Raw genomic sequence first — 27,467 nt, 5'->3', positions numbered from 1 at the left:
GGGTTGGTGTCGGACCAGATCTGGGGCAGGATCTAGAGGGCCCAGCTCGCGTCTGGGATGAAACTGCCAGCGGTAACCCAGCAAAGGCACCTCTAGGCTCCATGGTGCCCAAAGGTGTGCCAGAGGGAGCCAAAGGCCAAAAGATGGCATGCAAATGTTTTTACTTGGGCGGGATTGCTTCAGAGAACTCCAGAAGCGCAGAGCGGGACCCGCTGCCAGCTCCATAGGTGGAATGCAGGGGCAGGGACTCAATGTACATCATTTGAATGTTGAAGTTAAAGAACACTTCAACTTCTTTTTCTTTGACTTCACTGACTTCAAGGAGGACTTTTTGGAGTGGGACAATGACTGTCTGTGGGAATGATTTCACGAGCATCTTGACCTCTCCTTCAGAAACAACATGGAGCCCTCTTCTGCCACGCAACTAGGAGCTTCAGCAACCTGCTCACATGTTGCCTTAGGGGGGCATCTACTTGCACTCGGCACAGGCCTTGGTGTTATGGCCCGACCCCAGGCACAAGAGACAGGCCAAATGAGGATCAGACACAGACATCTGTCTGACACATTCCCTACTAGGTTTAAAACCTGTAAGTTTGTAAAAGGAAATGTCCCTAGCAATCTGGGAGAATAGTGCTCAAAAGAAGTCCACAAAAAGTCAAATAAAAGATGGAAAAAAAGTGACAGAGTTAGCTCTCTGTATCCATACTGCTGGCGTGTAAAGAAAGGAATTTATGTCAGCACGCCATGGTGGCGCATATATAGGCACCACGCATATCACTTTACACTTCTCTTGTTGGAACACCACCAAATTGGCTTAATCCAGCATAAGGACATCAGTGTAACATTGAGAGCTCATACTAACTGTAATTCTATAAATGTCATATCATTTCCTGCCCCTACGTCGGACATACAATGCAGGAAGTCAAAACTAGAATCCTGTAACATAAGAGCAGAATACAATGCAAGGCCTTGCATGCACCACTTGTGGATCACTTCTCTGATGCCAATCACAGTGCTCAAGACATCAAATAGCAAACTATTGAGTACATAGTTCTAAACCCAAATAAAGGTGACCTACATAGAAAACGTCTTATGAGTGAAAGTTCTTGGATTGATCACCATAAACTCTTTAAGCTGGGCCTCAAAGAATTTAAGGAACTGTACCAAAACAACTACAAAACCACTTATGAACTATCCTCAGACTTCAATACATTCTTAATACGGTACGTACGTTTGTACTTCAGTATCTATTCTGAACTCGTAGCTTACAAAAAAACAAAGTAACCACTATAAAACAAATTAACTACATGTCGAAGAATGCAAAGAAAAAACAAAGCTTTGGTGCTCATCAGCCACCATTGCAGATCCTGAACCGTCTCCTTCAAGATCTGAAGTGAGCCGGAGAAGCAGGGACTACTGGGATCAGAATTTCCAGAGGAAGGCTGCATATAGAACTAGTTACTTACCTGTACACTATGGTTCTCCAGTATTATCTTTCATAGATTCACATGCTTGTATCTTCCCCGTAGTCATGTTGGGAGTCTCCCGGTAAATGATAACCATAGCAGTAGAAGAAAAAACTGCCTGGAAGCCATAGAGTAGTGAAACCACTAGGCAACCTGTCCTCCTCATTATGTGGCCCAAACAACAGCCAATCAGCTGCCTGCACCAGCCTACACCATTCCCAGCAGAGCCACCATACCTCAGATTTCCAACAGCCCAAGAGTGAGCTATGCAGGAAACCAGAGATAAAAAGGTGGTCTACCAGATAGAAACGGGGAGGCGGGCGGGCGCATGTGAATCTATGAAAGATAATACTGGAGAACCATAGTGTACAGGTAAGTAACTAGTTCTTTCTCCAGTATTCAATCTTTCATAGATTCACATGCTTGTATCAGAGTAGATAGCAGTCCTTGTAGTTAGAGCGTTTCTAGGCTAGACCCCTTTCTTTTCTCGGGCTGTGTGCCATAAATTCCTTTCAGAAAAAAGAACTCATTACGAATTAAAAGGTAGTAACAACCAAACATTGCTATTCCAGATATTAGCATAAAGGGAAAGAACCACATTATATATAAAAAACAGTAGCATAAAATTCATAAACATGTACCTTATTTAAAGAGATGTCGCAGAACTGCCTGTCCCACTGCCGCATCTGCTTTCCATTCCGTGTCCAGACAGTAATGTTTAGTGAATGTATGAACATTCGACCAGGTTGCTGCTCTGCATATGTCTGGAAGGGGTACTCCTGCTAGCAATGCAGAAGACGTTGCCATCTTCCGTGTATCATGGGCACGGACTTTCATGTCGAGAGGCCTTCCTGCTTTCCCTTGACAGAAGACAATGGCGGATCCAATCCATCTGGAGATGGAGGAACGTGAAAGGGCCAGACCTTTTCTGGGCCCCGAGTAAGTGACAGTTGGTTTGATTTGCGAAAGCTTTTAGTCTTCTCAATGTAGAACTTTAGGCACTGCCAATTTCTAAAGTATGTAGAGCTTTTTCAGCCGCTGTAGAAGGATTTTTAAAATATGTAGGCAAGATCACCGGTTCATTTAGATGAAAAGACAAAGGTATTTTAGGCACAAATTTCGGATTAGTCCTTAGCATCACCTTATCTGGCCTGAATTGTATGAAGGGATCCTATATAGAAAAAGCTTGCATCTCGCTGACTCTCCTGGCTGATGTGAGTGCCAGCAGTACTGCTACTTTCCATGACAGGAATTGCAGCTCAGATTTGTGGATCGGCTCGAACGGAGCTTTCATAAGTTGTGACAGGACTGTGTTAAGCTGCCATGGGGGTGGAGGACGCTTAACTGGAGGAAACTTTCTGAATAGTCCTTTTAAGAACTCCTTGATTAATCTGTTGGACCACAGAGATGGGCATCCTGGAGATCTTCTGTATCTAGATATTGCTGCTAGATGGACTTTAATAGATGAGTGCGCAAGCCCTGATCTGGCTAAATGCAGCAAATAAGGAAGAATTTGCTCAGGAGAAGACATCAAAGGATGCACTGTATGAGCAAGGCACCAATTACAGAATCGTTTCCATTTTGCAGTATATGTCTTGTTGGTAGACAGCGCTGCGGAACTTTGCAATATTTCACGACATTCCGGAGTGATATCTAATGACTGGAATTCGTGCTCAAAAAGTTCCAAGCCGACAATTTTAGAGAGGTCAATTGCGGATGAAGTACTTGGCCTCTGTTCATGGAAATCAAATCCCTGGTTATTGGGAGCTGCATTCTTGGCTCCACCGACAATTGTAGAAGCTCTGTATACCAAAACTGCCTCGGCCAGGCTGGGGCTATTAGAATTATTTGGCAAGGTTCTGATCTCATTTTCCTCAGTAATCTGGGAATTAGGGGAAAGGGAGGGAAGGCATAAGCAAACATCCCTGTCCATCGGAGGTGAAGAGCATTCCCTCTCGAACCCTGCTGAGGGAACCTGCTGGCATAATGTCTGCACTTTTTGTTGCTCTGAGTTGCAAACATGTCCAGACTTGGCTTGCCCCACACGTTGAAAATCCGATTCAGCTGGACTTGACATAGTTCCCACTCGTGGCAAATGTCGGATGACCTGCTTAACAGATCCGCTTTTGTGTTGTCTACCCCTGGAACATGTTCCACTTGCAGCATTATGTTTTGACACAATAGCCATTTCCAGATCCTTTGTGCCTGAATCGACAGGGGTTTTGATCTCGTGCCACCCTGCTTGCGCAGGTAAAACATTGTTGTTGTGCTGTCTGTTCGCACTAAGACCGATGAACCTTGGATCCTGGGAAGGAAGGCCTGAAGGCCCAGGAAGACGGCATTCAATTCCAAGAGATTGATGTGAAGTTTTGTCTCTTGAGGGGACCAAAGGCCTTGAATCTCCAGGTCTTGCAGATGTGCTCCCCAACCTCGTAATGAAGCATCTGATGTCATGACGTAACTTGGTGATTGAGGTTCGAATAACAGGCCCTTTGTTAGGTTGCTCCTGATACCCCACCATGACATTGCACGTTTGATCTGAGAGGTTATGACCAGCTTGTCGTCGAAGGAACCCAGGGCTTGGACCCATTGTTTGTCCAGGGCTTCTTGCAATGGTCTCATCTGTAAACGGCAGCTGGGAATCAATGGGATACAAGAGGACATCATTCCCAGTAATGACTTGAATATTCTGATGGAAGTGAACTTTTTTGTTGCCAGAGATGCAGTCAGATTCAAGATTTTTGTTACTCGTTCTTTTGATGGGTAAGCTTTCATTTCCTGTGTTTTCAAGATTGCTCCTAGGAATTGTAGAGTACAAGTCGGAAGAAAAAATGATTTTTCTTTGTTTATCCGAAGGCCTAATCTTTGAAAGAGATCCGTGCACATCCGTAGAGATCTCTGTGTTGCTTGGAACGATGGTCCTTTTATTAACCAGTCGTCCAGGTATGGGAATACCTGGAGACCTTGCTGCCTTAAATGCGCCGCTATTGGAGCCATGCATTTTGTGAATACTCTGGGGGCAGACTTCAGGCCGAAAGGCAAAACTCTGAACTGGTAATGGCGCCCCGCCACCATGAATCGCAGATATTTCTTGTGTTTTTTGTGTATCGGAATGTGGAAGTATGCATCCAACAGGTCTAGAGAGACCATGTAGTCTCCCTTGCGGAGCAGTAGAAGAATTTCCTGTAAGGACAGCATACGGAAAGAAATTTTCTTTATGTATGTGTTCAGATCTCTGAGGTCCAGTACCTGCCTCCATTTTGATGATTGCCTTTTCCTTATAAGGGAGAAGTGTGAATAAAAACCTGTTCCCCACTGGTCTGATGGGACTTCCTCTATCGCTCCTTTCAGTATGAGTGATAAGATCTCTGCTTTGAGAGCTGCTAGAGGTTGATGAACTCTGCAGAGAGGTGGACGATTTGGAGGCCTTTGTGAGAATTCCAGGGTGTGACCCTGTGTAATGATGTCTAATACCCATCTGTCCGATGTTATGGACTGCCAATGCAGGAGAAACTGAGAGAGGTAGTGGAACTGGTCGATCTGAAGCGGTATTGGATGCGCCTGAGGAACATCACTGTCTGCGACCAGAGTCTTGCTTCCCTCTGGCGGCGGACTTTCTTCTTCCTTGTTGTTGGAAGGAAGTGTTCGAGGACCGATATTGCTGGTTGGAGGAGTACTGACGGTATCCCTGTTGGTTGTAAGGTTGGTACCGATTAGATTGGTAAGAGGAACGTTGCTGTTGAAAATGTCCTATGGATCCTCGGCCGCGAAAGGACTGATAACGGCCTTGCTGTAATGATCCCAAGGATCTAGCAGTATCGGTATCTGCTTTTATCCCCTGCAACGCCTCGTCGATCTGCTTACCAAAGAGGCTTTCGCCATCAAATGGCATGTCCAAGATTTTAGACTGGACCTCCGGTCAAAAGGATGTAGCTTTGAGCCATCCTTGCCTCCGTAGGGTTACCGCCCCAGCCATCTGGCGGAAAGCTATAGACGCTATATCCATTGCCACATCTATGGACTCCGACGCTGCACTGGCTCCATCCTGTAGGGTGGTATTCGCCTCCTCTTTCTTGTCCTCCGGAAGGTGCAACAGAAATGGTGCGATGTCAGACCACATTTGTCTATTGAATCGGCTCAGAAGAGCCATTGCATTGGTTGCTTTGATGGAAGCTGCTGCCATGACTGCAAAGCGTTTACCTATGCCGTCCATCTTCTTGCCCTCCTTATCGGGGGGCGCCACGCATGTTGCCATTGGGTTCTTGGAGCGCTTCTGCACTGCTTGAGTCACAACAGAGTCCGGTCGAGGATGACCAATAAGACATGCTGGAGCCGTCTCTATAGCGCGATACTTTTTGTCCAGCTTGGGTATGAATGCTGGGACTGAGGCTGGATTCTTCATCAGTTTGAGTCCTTCAACCCAGATATGGGCAATAATTGGAATGGCTCTTACCGACTTCCTGGAGGACTCCTTGAAGTCATAAAGGAAACATTTGCTTTCCTTGGCTGGCATAGTAAGCTTAAATCTTTTAGCCGCTTTTTCCATCAAATCGTGAAAACTGGCTATGTCCTCTGGTGGAGAGCTTGATTGAGGCAAAGGTGACACCGGGGACGTTGGAGCAATATATTGGTCCCATTCATCTCCAACCCCCTCATCCTGAGGAATTTCCCCTTCCTCCTCTTGATCGTCCTGATCGGAATCATGAATTGTAATAACATTTTGGACCTCCGTCCGAGGAGGAGGCGGCGGCTGAGTCAGGGGTGTCTCTTTTGCAGGTTGAGAGACTTTCTCAGTGGCCGCGGAAGCATTATCTTCCGGAAAGCGACGGTAATAGCTGTCAATCATGCTTCTTAGGTCTGTTATTAAAGAGATAGGCACCGACGTGGCCTCTTCCCGCACAGGCGTATCCATTTCCTCATCATCCTCATAGTGATAGGCCTGATGAAATGACTTGTATCTCATCTGGCCTTTGACCGGCCGATCTGTAAAAGAGAAGTGCTCCTGGGCCTCTTGAAGGTCTTCCTCATCGGAATCCTGATGTTTAATATGGAGCTGCGAAGGACTGTAAGCAACACCATAGGATCCTTCCTCCTCTGATTCCTGGTAATCCAGAATGGTAGAGGGCAGTAGAGGTGAAATCTTCGGCGTGGAAAACTCCCCTTTTTTGCTCGTCAACACTCCCGTCGACGGAGCAATCCTCTTTATGGAAATATAGGTTGAAGTTATTTTTGTTGGAGATGGCATCGTCGACGATTTTTTCGTCGTCGACGGGGCCGTCTACGGGGCCATCGACGGAACAATTATCCGCATAGTCGACGGGATGCTCGTCGACGAAGATCTTGCCATCGACGAAGGTCTGGCACTCACCGTCGACGAAGCTGTCGTCGTCGAGATTGTCGTCGTCGAGGTCGTCGACGGCCCCGTCGGCGATCTGACTGGAATTTCAGTAGATTTCGTCAACGGACGCGACGACGGAGCTTTCTTTTCTGAGGAAGGCTTAAGAGGAGTTGGAGGGAGTGAAGTAGAAGGTTCACCTTCCTTAGTTTTTCCTGCTTTTTGTTTCCTCACATCTCCCTTTTCCTCAGAGGACCCTCTTTTTTGTTTCTTAGCGGTGTGTCCCTTGGCTTCTCCCTCAGACTCCGAGTCTTGAGCTTTCCTATTCTGAAGCCATAATAAGAGGCGCGCTTCTCTATCCTTCAGTGTTTTGGCAGAGAAGGTCCGGCAATACTTGCAGTCCTTAGGAATATGCTTAGGGTACAGACAGTACAAGCACTCCTTGTGAGGATCTTCAGAAAACAGTCTGGCCTTGCCACAGGACCTGCAAGCTCTGAAAAGGCTCTTCTTGGAGCTTTCAGACATTCTGAACGAAATAATGCTTGACAAGAAAAGAACAGTACCTGACTTCCAACTGTGAAAGGTCAAAAGTTCAGTGAAGAGAGAATAAACTGAGCAGAGCTCAGGGAGACTCCTTCTCACACGAAGGCGGTTGGAAATCTGAGGTATGGTGGCTCTGCTGGGAATGGTGTAGGCTGGTGCAGGCAGCTGATTGGCTGTAGTTAAGGACACATAATGAGGAGGAGAGGTTGCCTAGTGGTTTCACTACTCTATGGCTTCCAGGCAGTTTTTTCTTCTACTGCTATGGTTATCATTTACCGGGAGACTCCCACCATGACGACGGGGAAGATACAAGCATGTGAATCTATGAAAGATTGAATACTGGAGAACTGTTAATAATACTGCACTGTACTGGGAACCACCATAATAAAGAAACATAGCATGGAATTCAGATGTATCTACAATTGCTCCACTCATTCTTATGGTTAGGGGGTCTATCAAGTAGTGGAAATAACTTATCCGACAATGTTGAAATCACAATTTTTCTAAGTGATACACGTGAGACATTAAGTAAAACTGTAAACTCAGTATCATAAAAAAGCACTCTTCAAACATGCAATGTTACAGAAAACTATTTTTGAAAAGTCTAAAGAAACTGCGACAAAAGTAAATGCGGAAGGAAACCTAACTGAACATCACAAGAGACTCAAATTAGTCATTCATCAAAGTCAGAAAATAAAAAAGATGACGAGATACACAATACACTGACCTGGTTTTCCAGTCATCATCTGCTTTGGAGCGGTGTTTGCGAGCTGCTCTTTGCTTTTCCTCTAGCCTTTTCTTTTCCTCGCTAGCTAAATCTTAACAAAAACAGATATGTATGTTATATCCTTGCAAATTTAAAGACCCTACTAAGGCTCTTTGTTAAAGCCCAGTTCAGATTACAGTTCTGTCTGAGAGTGGTGCACACAAGACATGTTCTGCTACTCTGCCACTGTAAAGCATTCTCCGAATGTGTAGTTAATCCAGAATACTCTTTACCTTATATTATTAACCTAAACTCATGATTTTTGAAGGGGGAGTGATCGGATAATAAACAAGTATCAAAGAATTGTTTAGAGGCCAAAGTTCAGAAAAAGGTCTTGTTTGCAGATTTCTTTCTAGTGATTATAGGAATATGGCCCCTTTTTAGGTTTGACGTGTAGTTGGGCTTATGGCATTCACTATTAGTGGTATTTTTGCATTCTATAAAGGTCGGTGGGGGGTTGTTTTAGCCTCCTTTAGCCAATTGCTTCTTTGGTTCAGCAGCCTTGAATGACTGGATTGAGACTGACAATCACATCCTTCTATTAAATGGCTGTTTTGATGCACCCTTCCATCCCCATTTCAATCCCATACATGCACTGTATACACAAAGCATTACTATTTTTCATTTTTTTTGTACTGCAGCAGGTATTTTTCAATTGCTTTTGTAAGTGCTTGAGTGGAAGTGTCAAACCAATTGGCTTTGTCAATGCTTGCTAAACTGAGAGAGGGGAAACCCCAGATGCAGTTTTCTCGCTAAGTACATATTCCTTGATGGCAGGGCTAAAACAGTACACATTCCTTTCCAATGCTGAATAAAACGGTGTGCATTCATTCCATTTGGAAGTACAATAATGTACCCTCCTTTCCATAACTGAGCATAACGAGACAGTGCAGGTTACGTTATTTATGAACAATGGTTACTTACCTGTAAACAGGTGGTTCTCCAGTATTGGTGTCTTTCATAGATTCACATGCTTGAATATTCCCCGTCGTCGGAGTGGGAGTCCCACGGTAAATAAAATAGCAATAACATACTAATAATATGTATATGTAACACATAACAGATGAAATACATATTAGAAAACAGGCAGTAAATGCCTAGACATAATTCCTCATAGGAATACATGAACAGAGAAAAAACACTTGTAGCCTATTCCTGTCATTATGTTGGTCCAAACTTTAGCCAATCAGGCGCCAGCAGCCCTCCAGAATCTTCTCCTCAGAGCTCAGCACCTCAGATTTTCGTAGCACAAGAGTGACCACAAAGTCTATGAGGAGAAGAGAGCCTCTGAGGGGAGGAAGGGTGGGTCGCATGTGAATCTATGAAAGACACCAATACTGGAGAACCACCTGTTTACAGGTAAGTAACAATTGTTCTTCTCCAGTATTAGGGTGTCTTTCATAGATTCACATGCTTGAATATAGAATAGAAAGCAGTAATATCCGAAGAAAACTTCCCAGTCATGATACACATGCATAGACTTATAAGACCAAATAAGTATATAGTCATGCAAGACACAGTAATAAGGTAAACCATAATAGAGGAGGGAAGACAGAGGCTCACCTTATTGAAAAAGAATGCGAAGCACAGCCTGTCCCACTGCAGTGTCTGCTTCGTTGATGGCACCCAGGCAGTAGTGTTTCGTAAACGTGTGCCTGCTTGACCATGTGGCTGCTCTGCAGATCTGATGCAGCGGCACACCGGCAAACAGGGCAGTTGAAGACGACATCGCCCTGGTAGAATGGGCCCTCACTGAAGACTGTAGAGGCTTGCCTGCCTGTTGATGGCAGAAAACGATGGCCGAGGAAACCCAACGAGCAATTGTAGGTTCGGGAACTGGACGCCCGTTGTGGAAACGTCCATAAGCTATGAAGATGGCAAAAGTCAGCAGTTGCAGGAATCCATCTAACTATGGTTTGTTTAGACACTGCTTTTCCTTGCCGTATCTTTCCATAGGCAATAAACAGTTGATCGGATTTGAGAATGAAAGAGGTCCTTTGCAAATAGAATTTTAAACATCTTCTGATGTCAAGGGTATGTAATGCCCTCTCCGCAGGGGATTGCGGATTAGGAAAAAACGTCTTTAAAATGACTGGTCCATTCAGGTGAAAATCCGAAGGCACCTTAGGCATAAACCTTGGGTTTGTAGGTAGCACCACAGAATTGGACGTGAATTGTAAGAAAGGCGAATTGATGTTGAGAGCCTGAACATCACTGACTCTTCTAGATGAAGTTAATGCTAGCAAAAGAGAAACGCTCCATGTTAAGAATTTGAAATACACCCTGAAAATTGGCTCAAATGGGTGGCGCATGAGCTGCGCTAATACTACATTAAAATGCCATGATGGAGGCGGACGACGTACAGGAGGAAACATTCTGAATAGTCCCTTAAAGAACTGTTGTATTTTTGAAGAATAAAGAGAGGTGGACCCATCCTGACGTTACCTTGAAATGGCTGCCAAAAAGACCTTCAACGTTGCATGAGATAAGCCTGATCTTGCCAAGTGCAAGAAAAAAGGTAATATATCTGGTCCGGAGGTTGCATGAAATGGGAGAACCCCAGCAGATTAACACCAAATGCAGATTCTTTTCCATTACAGTCTGTACGTCTTTATTTTAGTGGGTGCTCTCGCGTAAGCCAGTACCTCCTTACAATCCGCCGAGATAGGCCGATGAGCTAATTCAAGGTGCTCAGACGCCAAGCTGCTAATTTTAGAGAAGCCGGATCCGGCTGGCAAATTTGACCATTCTGAATGGCGAGGAGATTCGGTATTGGCCGAAACTGTATTGGAACGTACTCTGAGAGGAGAAGAAGTTTGGTGAACCAGTATTGGCGAGGCCACCTGGGGGCGATGAGAATCAAGCGACACAACTCTTTCTTCATCTTCCGGAGAACTCTCGGAACCAACGGTATCGGAGGAAGAGCGTAAGCATATATTTGAGACCAGTTTATCGAAAATGCCTTCCCCTGCGAGTCCCTGTGGGGATGCCAGCTTGCAAAGAAACAGGCATTTCTGTCGCAAAGAGGTCCAGATCGGGATGACCCCACTGCTGGAAGATTCGATCCGGCGTTGGCTGATGCAGTTCCTATTCGTGGTTGGACACCGTTGACCTGCCAAAGGGTGTCCGCCAGCACATTTGCAACTCACAGCACATGAACAACCAAGAGATTGATCCTGTGTCGTATCGCCCAAGCCCACATCTCTTGGGCTTCCTGAGATAGAAGAACCAACCTCGTTCTTCCCTGTTTGTTTAAGGAATGCATACTTGAAGTATTGTCTGTGCGAACCAATACTGTGGCCCCTTGAATGATTGCACAAAAGGATTTGAGGGCTAAGAAGATGGCACCTAGCTTTAGCAGATTGATGTGCCAAGCCTTTTGTTGAGGGTTCCACCTCTCACTGACCTTCAGCCCTTGAAGATATGCTCCCCAACCCTCGAGGGATGCGTCTGTGGTGATTGTGTAATTTGGCGCTTCTTGAAGGAAACGCACACCCCTTCTACAAATTTCTTTCTTGGACCCACCAAACACAATGGCCTCTTGCATCCGAGGAGTGATTTGAATGAGATCTTCGATTGAACTGGAGACCTGCAACCACTGCTTGTCTAGCTCCTCTAGCAATTTTCTCATGTGTAATCTGTAGTTGGGAACCAACGGGATGCAGGTGGAGCCTGTGGCCAGGAATGACTGAGGATCTACTGAAACAGACTTTTTCGTACGTAGAAGAAACCACCAAGTGGGAGCTGCAGGCCCGTCGTTCGTGTGAGACAAACACCTTTGCTAGGTTTGTATTGATTGATGCTCCGAGAAACGTTCCTATCGTAGCTAGTACTAGTTGGGACTTGTCATGAGTTATTGAAAACCAGGTTTTGAAACAGTGTCTGACAAGTCTGGGTGTGCTGGACTGCCTGTAAATAAGAGCGAGCCCTTATTATACAGTTGTCTCAGTAATGATAAATTTGTATGCCTTGCAGAGGTAGATAGGCTGCCACTGGCGCCAGGATCTACGTAAAGACACGTGAAGCGGACCTAAGTCCAAAAGGTAGGACTTTAATTGAAAATGTTTTGTACCTATTGTAAAGCGTAGCCACTTCCTGTGCTTAGGAAGGATTGGCACATGAAAAAAGACATCCTGGAGGTTTAGAGTAGTTATAAAGTCGTTCTGGCATAAGAACTTTAGGACTTTCTTGAGGTACAACATTTGTAAAGTTTGCGCAAAGATCTAAAATCATGTGCTACTTTCCTGATTTGCTTGTTCATGAGGAACTGAGAGTAAACCCTAACGCCGTTGGAGATTCGGAACCACTCAGACGGTCCCTGTTTGTATCCATATAGACACTTGTGCAAACGACTCCCGTAGATGAAATGGTGGAGGTCCCTTTGGAGGTGTAGAAAGAGGGAAATTTGACAAATTCTAGTGTGCCCTTGGGCATGACGTGTAAAAACCCCAACGGTCCTCTGTCACCTTTGACCAATTGGAATAAAAGTGAGATATTAGACCTCCGACGTTTTTGGAGGGAATAAAGGTGGGTTCAAGGTAGTCCATTGTTTCTTAGAAGAGTTGCCTCAGCTGTACGATGATTTTCTATGTAGGACCTGTTGGTACTTTGCCCATGTGACTGCGTTTGATTTGAGTAACGCAGTTGGTTCTGATTGTAGGAGCCAATACTGGATGGTACTCCCTTGAAAAAAGGACGTGGATCTACATCCTCGGCACCACGAAAAGGCTGCGATTCTATATACAGAGGGTGTGGGCAGTATCTGTGTTCTTTAAGATGGTCTGCAGTGCCTCATCAACATGCTGGCCAGAAGCGATCCTCAATCAAAAGGCAAGTGAAGTATGGAAGTCTGAACCTCCTTGCGAAAGACGTAGCATTGAAGCAAAAATGTCTTTGCCAGACTGCTCCTATTGCGAGCTGTCGAAAACCTGTACACGCAATGTCCGCTGCACAGTGTATTATTTCTGATGCACTTCTCTCTCTCTCTCTCCCTCCTGCGTGAGGCTTGGAGGATTCTGGAATAAGTTCTACTAGCGCCAACATGTCAAGTGCACATCTGGCGGCATACCTGCCCAACTGGCTTGCAAGATAATCGCTGTGCCGCCTGAGTAATGACTGAGTCAGGGTAGGCTGAGAGACTAGAAAAACAGGTGAATAGTGGGGAGCTTCACATTTCTTGTCGAGGCGTGGAAAAAACGCCGGCACAGAGTTTGGCATCTGCATGAGTTTAACACCTTCTTTCTAAATAAAGTCTATGATGGGAACGGAACAAACTTGTTTCTGTGGTTTCCCCAGGACGAGGGGAAAACGAACATAAGGAGGGGAGAAACCTCCAATATTCACCGAAGGTGAATGCAATAGAACTCCAGTTGTAAGGGAAGACGTAATCCCGCCCTGGTACAGGCCGTGGCAGCCTTGCTGTCAGAAATACATAATTCTGATCTGAAGAAAAAACATGCTCATACAGCTATGTGCTGTCCAAGAAGAATAATGGCGGAAGTAAAAAGCCTTCACGCCCTCACGTGGATGTAGCGGAAAGCTGCCGTCGACGAAATAAATCGTCTACAAAAGCACTGTGCATAAAAGTCAACAGTGTGTGAAACCAACTGTCAACGGGCTCAACCGTCGACGAATCCAACAGTTGACAGGGTCATCCGTCAACGGGCTCAACCGTCGACGAATCCAACAGTTGACAGGGTCATCCGTCAACGAAGTCAACTGGCGTCGAAGCTGAATGTTGACGAAGCTCCCCGTCTACGGAGCTCACTGTCTACGGAGCTCACTGTCTACGGAGCTCACTGTCTACGGAGCTCACTGTCTACGGAGCTCACTGTCTACGGAGCTCACTGTCTACGGAGCTCACAGTCTACGGAGCTCACAGTCTACGGAGCTCACAGTCTACGGAGCTCACAGTCTACGGAGCTCACTGTCTACGGAGCTCACTGTCTACGGAGCTCACCGTCTACGGAGCTCACCGTCTACGGAGCTCACCGTCTACGGAGCTCACCGTCTACGGAGCTCACCGTCTACGGAGCTCACCGTCCATGAGACCACCGTCGACGAGACCACTGTCGACGAGACCACCGCCGACGAGGCCACCGTCGACGAGGCCACTGTCAAAGAAATTTTCCATCGACGAAACTCCCAGTGGTCGATGAGCCTTTAGTCGACAAGAGGGCACTGTGCTCACTGTCGTCGACGAATGCCTGGAGGCATTGTCGTTGCAGAGCACCAGTGACGGCAGAGATTGTCGTCAGAGTACATCGACCGTATCGTCAACAAGCTGGCACATTTTCACGTAGAAAAGTGCGCAGAGTGAGTCTAGACGCCTGAGAGTAAATTTCGTGGGCGTAAAAGTGGGAGGCAAAGCCTCAAAGAAGGCCAGAGACCCCTTAATTGTGATGTTACTTCAGCTGGTAAAGTAGAGGAGAAGCATCACTTAAAACCTTAATGTGCAGGACAAACAAAAAAATCCTCCCACATCAGAAGGGGGGGATAGTCTAAGCACAAGAACAACCCCTTCTCCACCTACCATGTCAGAGACAGGCAGAGTGCTGGTCCATATACTCTTCATGAGGGTTCACAGGAAAAGGTCTCAGCTTCCCACAAGTGACGCAGGGTCTGAAGGTAGACTTCATGTAAGAAGACATTACAAAACTGTGATATTATGAAGAAAAAATTTAAGAAAAATGAAGAAAATTGAGCAGAGTTCAGGGAGACTCCCTTCACACGATGTGCGGTAGAAAACCTGAGGTGCTGAGCTCTGAGGAGAAGATTCTGGAGGGCTGCTGGCGCCTGATTGGCTACAGTTTGGACCAACATAATAACAGGAATAGGCTACAAGTGTTTTTTTCTCTGTTCATGTATTCCTATGAGGAATTATGTCTAGGCATTTACTGCCTGTTTTCTAATATGTATTTCATCTGTTATGTGTTACATATACATATTATTAGTATGTTATTGCTATTTTATTTACCGTGGGACCCCCACTCCAACGACGGGGAATATTCAAGCATGTGAATCTATGAAAGACACCCTAATACTGGAGAAACACCTTTCTACTGAAATGCAGTTTCTTGGAAGCAGGAAGACCCTCTTACACACACCTGATTAGAATAAAAAAAAATGCTCCCTGGAATAAGACACTGACATTTCAAACTGATATTCACCATTCCACAACATAATATTTAACAAGCCAATATGTCTTGCGGGAAAGAAAATTGACACGAACAGGGTAGAATACAACTTAAGCAAACAAAACACAGTGAGAATGAAATGCTCTTTGGCGGAATCAACACAAGAGCGGAGAGGAAAGCCATTCAATCAGGAGAAGGAAATAAACTCATCTAGTCATGAGTAAGGACCACACCCAAAGCCATATCTAAGTATCTATTAAGTGAATTAGGTCACGAAAATGCGGCTAGAGCGGTCTGCAGGCAAGACCTAAATGGGGAAGGGGTGGTGGAGAGCAAGTTACTTTCCTTTGGTAATGCCTTATCTGGTAGAGACTAGCTAGCTACAGATTCCTCACCTTTGAATATCCGCAGGTGTCAAACCAGATCCGGAAGATTTTCAAGCAGTTACTTACCTTTGGTAATGCCTTATTTGGCAGAGAAAGTATCTAGCTGAAGATTCCTTACCTTTGAATTTCCCAGGTGTCAGACTGGATACAGAAGATTTTTTCCCCAGCAATACCCTTGAACGCTGGTAGGTGGCATTGGTCAGCTCCGTGTGACGTTGTCTGCGCCGGAAGTGACATCCCCATCACCTATATAGGCGCCACCTTGGCGTTCTGACGTCAGTTACTTTTCACAACTTGCCAGAAAGGAGGGGCCATGAAAAGTGCTGACATTGGTATGTTTAAAAACTAGGGCCCTGAAAGGGAACAACCTTGACAATAGAAATTTGAGGATGGGTGGGTTGGTAAGCAATATGCAGCTAGATACTGTCTCTTCAAGATAAGGCAGTAACTTGTACATCTGATAGAGACAAATATCCGCAGATTCCTTACCTTTGAATAGATACCCAAGCAATACCATCCCTGGAGAAGGGACTGCAGACATGTCCTGCAGGACCGAACAATCAAAATGGCCATCTCTGAAGACCTGAATGTCCAGGCAGTATAGCATGGTAAACGTGTCCTGGGATGCCCGTTGCTTTCGTGGAATGAGCACTTAAGCCTTCAGGAGGCTGCTTCTTTGCCAAAGTGTATCAGATCTTGATGCAGAGAATGCTGCATCGTGAGATGGTCCTTTTCTGCACCGGCCGACCTTTCTTCACAACAAAGAGTGGTCATCCACCCAGAACTCTTTTGTGCGGTCAAGGTAGAACAACAATGCTCTTTTGGGTCCAGATGGTGGAGTCGCTCCTCTTCGTCAGAGGGATGTGGAGGAGCGTGGAAAGTGGGCAAGGTGACAGATTGTCCCACTTGGAAAGGTGTTGCCATTTTGGTAGGAAAGAGGCTCTAGTGTGAAGCACCAACTGAGGTACTGGGTTTTTAAGAACCGGCACAGAACCGGTAACCCAGCGGTGTCAGGGAATCAACACCCAGAGACCTCGGGTTCTCCTGAGTCAGACCTACAGAAACTCAGAGTCTTCTAGGTGAAGTCAAAGATTAGTTTATTGGCTGCAACCAAGGTAACAGGGTCCTAGAAGTACAATACGGGTATATTCTCAGGAGACTGCACACTTTCACGAAGTCAGGCTTCTCTCTTTATACATGATATTCGGCCTTGGGCAAACATTCTTCGAATTCGTGGTATTTCATTTATAGTTACTGGTTACAAAAGAAAAGCAGAGTCATGATGACATGTACATATTTCACGTCGTGCTGCCCATAACAAATCATCCGGCAAGGCCCAACATTTCATCAGATATCGCTGGACCCCCAATAAAAACGGTCACCTCCCCATCATAAAGCAAGTGAAGAAAAGGAGTGGAGAAAAGATGTGAGCGAGATATGGCAGGTGTGCGCGCTGAAATGGTTTTATGGCTGGTTGAGCCTAGATGCTATCTTGCTCGGCCACTGGGAGGGAACTGACCTAACGAGTTCGGCCTGGGGCAATGGTTCTAACTTGTACTGAGGTCAGGGAGAAGTCGATTAAGGAGTATGTGTCCTTGTGGAATCAAATTCAACTGGATTAAGGCCTATGTAAAGGGCAACATATAAATGGGAGTGGGGTTCAGAATGTAAATGACGATTTCGAGGTGAAATCGTCACTCGAATACGCCGAAAATACATGTACATGATGTACTCGTCATTCTCGGTCTTTTGATACCAAATTCGTCCTATTTCGACGAAGTTTTTATTCTCGAGTCCAGTACTATTATATGAATCCAGATTTTCAGAACCACAAACCCTCCTTTTGCCCTTACATAGGCAATTAATCTATCCTCATGTTAGTCTGAGTCCAGATCTATATTCCTAAAGTCATTGAGATGTTGCTGTAACATCATTCTAGTACTGAGTTCATCTCTTGACACAGGCTTCCTCACACATGATGTAGCACAGAGGCCACATATTGCAGGAGCACACTGTATGCATAGACAGAACAGGAAAAGAATGGCTAAGACCATCCCAATGACCATCAGAATTTTCCATCCCCAGGCAGATATCAGTTCCCAGAACCATCCCATTAATGACCAATCTCCTTTATCCACATGAATAGATTCGGAAATCTTATGCAGTTTGGAGATGGCCCTGTACACTGTTGGAGCATTATCTGGGATGAAAATGCAACAACTAGACTGGATCAATTTGCATACTCCACCTCGGTCCGCAAGTATTACATCCAAAGCGACCCGGTTCTGAAGGGTCATAAGTCATAAGTCAGGTTACTAAGGGCACCAGCAGTTTCAGTCACGGTGGATTCAACTTCCCTTGTCAATTGCCTTATGTTCCTGCTGTTAGCCATGGCTCCCCAGAACGGCAGAAAACCCATTGCAAAGTCACCAAATTCTTGACCTGCAGTGTCTTCTTTACTCAAAACACCTCTAACTACCCTTGTCCGATGGTAATCCGCCGCTGCTGTGTAGGTGGGAGGTAACAGGAATGAAACAAAACATGAGCCCGAGAAGTCAGGGGGCAACCATGTATTTGCTCTATCATGGCAGATGAAATAAGTACCTTTAGCGGCTAAAAACGCAGGGGAAGTCTGAGATCCAAAAACATACGTTTCTGTACAGACACTCTTCCCTAGCTGAGCTCTGGGATTCTTGCCAATACCTTGCAGACACAGGTGACCTTGATGAGGTACGATCCAGATAGGGGACGATCTTTTGGCTTGTTGTTTCTCACTTAATGTAGTGCCATATCCGGTCACGTTCCAACCTACATATGCAAGTATCTCATCATCCGGGGTATCTTCGTAAGAGGTTACTTCCTTGATCATGTCAACTATACCTTTGACTAGGGCGCTAGTCTTGAGGTTGTCTTTTACAGAACGTAGGGGTTGGATTTCTCGTGCATATATGAACATTGTCCTATATGCCCAGACTGAACCATTGTGACTAAATGGCAGGACCAAATAGGGGATACCTTTATCCGTGGTGTGGGGCATGAGACCACACACCCAACAGTTAGTTGTGTTCATTACAAGTTGGTGTAATAACTGAACGAAGGAGTTATTAATGAACTCTAATCTCCTATTTGATTCGTGGTCAGGCAGAGGGTGGAAAGAATGAGAGGAAACAGTAGGAGGAGGTATGGGTGATGTAGTGGGCGCAAATGTCACATGAAAAGAGAATAAAACATAGCTTATCAAAAAGACCATTACGCTGAATAGCATAAAAATACACACTATTCTAAAACTTTTCTTTGTCATCGTGTTAAAAAGTCTCTGCTTAAAGTTCATTTGTTTGGCAGGCCTCTCCACATCAGGAAACTCCATCCTCTCTAAGGTGCTGCCCGCGGTGGTAGGTTGCCTCTGCTAAAGGATGCTTCCGTCAGTCTAGGGCAACTCCCTTGGACCAACCAGAACCAACGACCTAACGTCGTCAGCTGCACCCAAAAGTCTTTAATCAACCGCGACCCTAGCAGCGGAACCCGGATGGCGGTTCGAAAAAACAAAAATAAGCAAGTTACCTAGATGGGAGATCTGCACTAAAAAATAGGATTTGGGGAAAAGACACATTTTATTAGTCCATGGGGTTTTCTCTCGAATCACAAAAGGAATCACTTTTAATTAGTCTGTTTTTCTTGGTCGCAAATTGTAGCGTCTTTTTCCCGGGTACTGTCTGGTCCAGAAATAGTAGTTCAGGTTCCACACAGTTCAGTTGTTCTGGTGGTGGCACAGTTTCTCGAAAAAATTTCTCGCTTTTACACGTTCATCAGTTGTGCGCTCTGAGTCAGTGCCTCCTTTCTGGACCCATTGGTCATGTGGCAGAGGGAAGGGTATCTTCTTACAATGGATCCCGTGGACCCAATTGGCCTTCCCCTCCACCCTAACAGCCGACCTTGTAGACAGGAGGACGAGGTGAGGCCCGGTCCATCTGGGCTGGTCGTTTCTTGTTCTTTGAAAGTTGCGGACGAGGACCCATGAACCTGGGTCAATGGAGTGACCCGGAGTCTCAGAGACCGGAGGCAAGGTGTTGTGGACCTGTTGATATAAAACACGCAATTTAGCCGTCAATTCATACAAGTAATCAAGCAAAATAGGGTGTGGCAGCTCGCTGAATTTCGTGGGCCTAGGCACTCCCCATATGTTGGCTGGCCGACCAAAGACTATTTCATAAGGGCTGAGTTTCACTCGCGAATGCACAGTCATTCTGGTGGATAGGAGTGCTAAGGGTAGAGCGTCAGGCCATTTAAGACCTGTGCTCGCTTGGATTTTGGCCAATTTTAGGTTTAAGCGTGCCATTGTAACATTCCACTAATCCAGCTGATTGGGGGTGATTCGCAGCGTGGAACTTCTGCCTAATGCCTAGCCCTTCACACACTCTTTTCATCACACGACCCACAAATTCACTTCCGTTGTCAGACCAGACCATTCTAGGCATTCCGAACCTGGGGAAGAACTCTTTCACAAGGGCTTTCGCTGTGGACAAGGCAGTATTGTCTTTTAGGGGATAGGCTTCTACCCATCTTGAGAAGGCACAAACAACCACGAGCACGTATTTTAAGTTGTTGCACCTCTCCATATGTATGAAATCTAGCTGCAAAACCTCGAACGGATACGTAGGAGGTGCAAAATGACCAGCTGGAGTTGGGGTTCCCCTACCAGGATTGTGTTTCAGACATACCATGCAATTCTTGACAACATTCTCTGCACACTTGGGAATCCCCGAATTCTTCCATACTGGGGCCAACAACTCGCAAATCCCTTTCACGCTGATATGGGCCATTCCATGAGCCATTGTAACCACTGCAGGCACATATGCATCGGGTAACGACCATCTCTGATGCTCTGTCAATTCAATCCAACAACCATTTGCATCCATTCTTCCTGTACTCTCTCTCCACGTGCTCAACTCTTTCTCCGTGGCCTCAGCTTGGATGGACTTCACGCTCTCTATCGTGTCCTCACATATTCCAACATCACCAGTCCATCTTTCTGGGCTCGCAACATACATTCGGCTCATCACATTCTTTGCAGTTTCCTTAGCGGTTTCATCCGCAAATGCATTTCCACGACCAACATCATCAGTCACTTTCTTGTGAGCACTACATTTCACGATCGCTATTTGCAGGGGCAAGGTCAGTGATTCAAGAAGCTCATTCACCAACTGACCATGCTGAATCTTAGTTCCATGCGAAGTCAGGAACCCACGTTCTCTCCACAATCGTCCAAAACTGTGAGCCACGCCAAACGCATATTGACTGTCAGTGTAGACAGTCACTCTCATTCCTCTAGACAATACACATGCTCTCGTAAGTGCAACGAGTTCTGCGGCTTGAGCTGAACCATGTGGTATTCGCGCAGTTTCAACGACTGTGTGCAAAGTTGTGACAGCATATGTTGTAGTCACGTTCCCATTTGGGAGCTTAAAGCATGAACCATCTACCCATAATGTACCATCACATTCAGCAAGAGGAGTGTCGAACAAATCAACTCTCCCTTTCGTCTCTTCCTCTGTTCTAAGAAAACAATTGTGCTGTTCTGAAGCATCTGATTCTTCTGCAATTGGTAACAATGTGGCTAGGTTCAAGGTACTGCACCTTTTTATGTGCACATGGCTCGCTAGCAGCGTCAATTCGTAACTGGACAGTCGAGCACTAGTTAAGTGCTGTGTCTTGGTCCTATTTAACAATGTGTCTACTGCATGCGGGTCCATCACGATTAGTGTATTATTCATTACTAGACCAGCAGACTGTCGAATGGAGACAGCTGCTGCGGCCCTTAAACAACTTGGCAATGCTCGTGCTACCGGATCCAAAGTTGACGAAAAATAGGCGCATGGCCGCTGTCTATCTCCGAATAACTGAGTCAGCACAGACAATGCACAGCCTTCCTTCTCGTGGACATACAATGTGAAAGGCTTACTGTAGTTGGGGGTACCTAACACAGGAGCCGAACATAATGCTGTGCGTAATTCGAGAAAACTTTTCTGACACTCTTCAGACCAAGGAATGGGATTGGGTGTATTTTTACACGTTAATGCCACCAAGGGTTTGGCCAATAACGAAAAATTTGGAATCCACTGTCTACAGTACTATGTAATGCCCAAGAAAGCACGTACTTCTCTCTGTGTTCTTGGCACACTCAATTTCGCTATTGCCTGAATTCTTTCTGGGGTCAGTTTCCTTCCCTCCTTCGATAAGAGATGACCTAAGTAGGTCACTTCTTGTCGGCAATATTGGAGCTTGGAAAGTGACACCTTGTGATGCAGATCACACAGATGACGCAATAATGTCAACGTGGCCATTTTACAAATTTTCTCAGTATCCGCAGCGATGAGCAAATCGTCCACGTACTGTACGAGAGTGGCACCTTTAGGCAAAACCATGGTGTCAAGCTGTGACTGTATATTGAGGGGCTTTCACAGTAGCCTTGAGGAACGCGTTTAAAGCGGAAGCTTCGACCTCCTAAACTAAAGGAAAAAATATCCCTGCTCTCCTCAATAATTGCGACGCTGAAGAAAGCATTCTTTAGGTCAATCACTGAAAACCAGGAAGCAGAAGCTGGAATCGTAGTTAATAATGTGGTAATGTCGGGGACAACTGGGAATTGTGGCACAACTATCTTATTTACTTCTCTAAGATCAATCACGAATCTATATACAGGTGGCTGAGAAGGGTCAGTTTGTTTTAAAACAGGCAGAACAGGACTATTGCAAACATTGCCTCGTGTTTCTTCAATCACATCCTTTTCGATCAATTCGTAAACGATCGCTAGCAAAGCTTTTTCACCCTCATTAGATATTCTGTATTGGGGAATTCGTGGCATTTTGACATTTGACTTCAATGTTACAACATATGGTGGAATTTCTAAAAGACCTACATCATTAGGACCAGTAGCCCAAAGAATATCTGGGAGAAGTGCCAATTCTGCTTGAAGTGCATCTCTCGACAAATACTTGGGAGAAACCACTTTCTTATCTAAAGTAAGTTGTACTCCTGAAGGAGAACAATACAAAGTCGCATACAATCTCTTTAACAAATCCAATCCTAGCAGATTCTCACCACAACCTGTCGTCAGAATAAGGGGTGCTTCGAATTCACAAGGACCAACAGAAAGAGATAAAGGGTCAGAAATCGGATTTCTAACTGGGGCGCCAGAAAAACCTACAGAAACGTTCATTTCGCCAGACAAAGGTGCGCCAGGGAGTTTGGAGTGCATAATAGAACTCTTTGTAGCACCAGTATCCAACAGAAAAGGTTCTGACACACCTGATGTAATCACCTCAACGTAAGGTCCACTCTGATCTACTGGAACTGAAACAACTCCCTCTCTTCGTCTATGGCTGTCCTAGCAATCATTATTCTCCCACTGCTCATTTTCTGTGTAATACTCATCAACATAGTATTGAGCTGTCCTGTCAGATACGTTATTTTGCTGATCAAACCTGTTCATAGAGTTTTGTGGTGGAAGGGGACGTGTGTCCTGTTGGGCGTTTCCACGCCCTCTACCTCTAGGCGCTTGCTGACTGCCATGACCTCTTACACCAGAAATTCCATTTGCACGTTGTGATAGGGCAGGACAGTTATGCTTGTAATGACCCTCCTGTTTGCAATATAAACACTGGTTAGGACCTACACGGGGTTGAATATAATCGAATCTTTGCAAGTTTCTCTGATATTGTTGAGGCTGCTGAAAAGTATTCTGATAGTGATTCTGGCCATTATTATGTTGATTACCACCACCACGTGGCGGATAGGCTTGCTGTAGCAAAACCTTCGTTTTGAGTTCTCTAGTTTTCTTTTCTACTTTATCTTTCTCATCTTTGTCTCTATTCTCGTAGTACTGTGCAGTAGCTAATATCTGGGCCGAAGATGAGACTGCCCAAGAACTTTCTGAATCTTTTAATTTCCTACACAATTCTGGAAGCAGATTGTGCACGAATTTATCGACAAACAATCTCTGACCACCTTCCGTGGTCATATCTTGACCGCTATGGTCAATGAATGTTTCTTCAAATCTGGTGAAGAAATCTGAAACAGTTTCTTCTTTCTTTTGCTTGCATGCAGACAACTTATCCCAATTTACGCGTATTGAGGGATTATCGTTTTCATGTAATCTACTATTCTACCAGGGAGTTCTGCTATCAGAGGCTCAGGCTTGGCACCACCAACTTGTCGGGCATCTGCAGCAGTAATATTAGCCCACGTGTCACCTAATTCCTGGTCATGATCTACATGACGAATTTTACCCCATAAAGGCTGTGGAACAACATTCCCAAATAACATGTCGATATCGGCTAAATTCATTATACATGACCCAGCAGTTTGTGACAATTCTTTATAGTACCCTGCAGGATTTTTACGCGGATCTGGTAATGTTTGTTTGAGTGCTAAAACTTCAGCTCGCTTCCATGGGACATGTACCCATACACGCTGAAAGTGTGGCAGGACAGGTGGGACAGCAGTCGCGTCACCCTCTCTCCACTGTGGGGGAACTTCTCTCATAGGGTATTGTCGTGCCTTTTTCCTACTAGATGCACTAGATTCCGATGGTGACCCAGAACTGTTTCCCTTACTTCAATATGATAATAACATTTCAACTGCCTTTTCCACATCTGGACCTACAATCATACCCTCTCCAAACTTAAATCGTACACGACACATTTCTTGTGGGATGCATTCTTGATCATTGTCTTCCAAATCCTCGCCAAGAAAGACACACACCTGTTCGAATACATATCTCTGTGTCGCTGCTTCCCATTGATGGAAGACTTCCATGACAGACTGTACATCATATTTTGCAGTGTCCATGACCCATTTCCGAGCTAAACTATTCAGGGAATCTCTCTCTTGATAATCAGGCAGTTGACTTCGCAACTGTCTTCTTCCTATGTTAGGGGTCGTAGCAGGCGACCCGAAAAGAGGTAAAAGAAGATTAGTAACAGTGCTGGCCATTTTCTGCCGAACGGAAGGTGAAACTGAAGGAAAAACAGATGGAAAAACGGGGTGAGATAAGGCGGGGGTAGAGATGGCAGAAGAGGTATCAGGGAAAATAGATGTGGTACTAGGCAGAATCGTAGAGGGAGCATTAGGAGATGTAAAAAGTACAGTAGGCAAAATCGTAGAAAACACAGGTGAAACAGAAGTGGTCGGTGGGCCTGGAGGAGGCTGCACCGAAGAAGTAGGAGCCAGCTGAAGAACAGCTGGTGGGTGCTGTGGAAGAGCAGGAGGCGCAGCTTGTGCAACTAAAGGTTGCGGGGGTGCTGTGGCATTCTGCGCATAGGGGGGTGGTGAAGTTAATAATTGCGACATTAATGGGTCTTTTTAACGCTCTTTTGCTGCCTCTTGCTGAAGAGACGGCAAAACTGGATAACACTTATCTATTGCCATTTTACGTTGCCTGTGCAACTGCTCATTTATCTGCTCCTCCTCATTATCTTTAAACTGCACGGCAGCTTGCATTACCGAAAGTCCCCCTTCTCTCTTATTTTTCTTAGCTATTTTAATTTCTTTTTGTCTGGCTTCTTTACGCCATAAGCGGAAAGAGTCAAACATCGCCGGCCGGGCTTTCTTTTTAAAGAGTTTCACTTCAAGGTTGTCTAAGATTTCAGAATCAAAGCTACCATATTGGGGCCATTTTAAAACACCATCTCTCCTAGTGTATTTAATCCACACTTCGTTGTAAACGATGGGGCCTACCCCATGTTTAACATATAGCTCGTAAGTCGGAGTTCCAACTGGAGAAACCGGACATGAGTCCTCCAATCGGGAGTCCCTATTATTACTACCAAGACAAAATAAATTCCCAAGTCTAAGACTAGGCATCCTCGCTCTCTAGTCTAGTTCCAAAACTTCAAAGGATTATCGATTACGATATTTCTCGTGAATACACGAGTCCTTCGGTTATGGTGCTTGCAAGTACCAATACAAAACCTTTTGTATCCCAAAGATACCACAAAGTAAGTCCAACTAAGGACTGGGAGACGCTCCACTTATACTTAACTGAAAATATCGATGGCGTCACCAGAAGACTCGTCTCAGTGTTTCGCTCTACCGAAAACTTCAAGGGTCCAACATCAGGGCGATAGCCAGGGCAGCAGTCCTTGTAGCCGTCGGGAAGCGGGGAACCTCGCAGCAAAGACCTTCGGACCACGTCGACATGCAGGGGTCGATGAGGTGGTGGGCCCTCCTCCGGAATTTCAACACGAAGCTCCTCACGATCTTCAGGCTGACTGGTACCACTGGAATCGCCCCAAACGCTGGGCGCCAACTGAGGTACTGGGTTTTTAAGAACCGGCACAGAACCGGTAACCCAGCGGTGTCAGGGAATCAACACCCAGAGACCTCGGGTTCTCCTGAGTCAGACCTACAGAAACTCAGAGTCTTCTAGGTGAAGTCAAAGATTAGTTTATTGGCTGCAACCAAGGTAACAGGGTCCTAGAAGTACAATACGGGTATATTCTCAGGAGACTGCACACTTTCACGAAGTCAGGCTTCTCTCTTTATACATGATATTCGGCCTTGGGCAAACATTCTTCGAATTCGTGGTATTTCATTTATAGTTACTGGTTACAAAAGAAAAGCAGAGTCATGATGACATGTACATATTTCACGTCGTGCTGCCCATAACAAATCATCCGGCAAGGCCCAACATTTCATCAGATATCGCTGGACCCCCAATAAAAACGGTCACCTCCCCATCATAAAGCAAGTGAAGAAAAGGAGTGGAGAAAAGATGTGAGCGAGATATGGCAGGTGTGCGCGCTGAAATGGTTTTATGGCTGGTTGAGCCTAGATGCTATCTTGCTCGGCCACTGGGAGGGAACTGACCTAACGAGTTCGGCCAGGGGCAATGGTTCTAACTTGTACTGAGGTCAGGGAGAAGTCGATTAAGGAGTATGTGTCCTTGTGGAATCAAATTCAACTGGATTAAGGCCTATGTAAAGGGCAATATATAAATGGGAGTGGGGTTCAGAATGTAAATGACGATTTCGAGGTGAAATCGTCACTCGAATACGCCGAAAATACATGTACATGATGTACTCGTCATTCTCGGTCTTTTGATACCAAATTCGTCCTATTTCGACGAAGTTTTTATTCTCGAGTCCAGTACTATTATATGAATCCAGATTTTCAGAACCACACAACCTGTCAGTAAATATCGTCAAAAAGGGAGGCTTGGACGATAAAGTCTGCAGCACGCTCACCCTCCTGGAAGATGTAATTGCCACTAAAAAGGCTGTTTTTATTGTGAGCAGCCAGAGGGGGCAATTATGCAGGTGAGGAAGGTGAGAACCCAATTAAGGTACCACTGAGGCACAATGAAGGGGGAAGGTGGAAACATATGTACAATGGTTGACCTAAATAAAGAGGGTTGGTCTGGCAGTCTCTGGAAAGCAGACAAATACCCTTTAAGGGTGACCAGAGCAGAGCCCTGCTGGGCAAGGGTCAAAATAAACAGTAAACCATTGGAAAGGGAAGCAGAAATAGGATCAATAGACTGCTCTGTAAAATATACTACAAATTTCTTCCACTAGCAGGTGTATACCGTCTTAGCGGAGAGGCGCCTAGTTGCCAGAATAACATCACAAGCTTCCTGAGAAAGGTCGAAAGCTATCAAATGCTGCTGCTCAATCTCCACGCAAGAAGGCATTGAGTTGACAGATTCCAGTGGAGGACCCTCCCCTGCTGCTGCGTCAGAAGATCCTCCCAAAAAGGTAGCCTGCACGGAAGACCGATGGTCATGCACAGCAGCTTGGGATACCAGACTCTCTGCAACTAATATGGAGCCACAAGACT

General features: G+C 45.4%; 1 protein-coding gene across 3 annotated transcripts in view; it reads right to left on the bottom strand.

Annotated features, from left to right (window-relative positions):
• The window catches only part of OSBPL1A (oxysterol binding protein like 1A), a 1,891,697-nt gene that overhangs the window by 63,194 nt on the left and 1,801,036 nt on the right, over positions 1-27,467 (bottom strand). For all 3 annotated transcript variants that reach the window (XM_078687412.1, XM_078687413.1, XM_078687414.1), the window contains one exon: positions 8,072-8,162. In XM_078687412.1, the coding sequence (XP_078543538.1) occupies positions 8,072-8,162 (91 nt within the window). The remainder of the gene's footprint in view (positions 1-8,071; positions 8,163-27,467) is intronic.

This window comes from Lissotriton helveticus, chromosome 4_1 (genome assembly GCF_964261635.1).
Source record: "Lissotriton helveticus chromosome 4_1, aLisHel1.1, whole genome shotgun sequence".
Taxonomy (NCBI): Eukaryota; Metazoa; Chordata; class Amphibia; order Caudata; family Salamandridae; genus Lissotriton; species Lissotriton helveticus.
The sequence above is the reverse complement of the archived record's forward strand: the minus strand, read 5'-3'. Positions and strand labels throughout refer to the sequence as shown.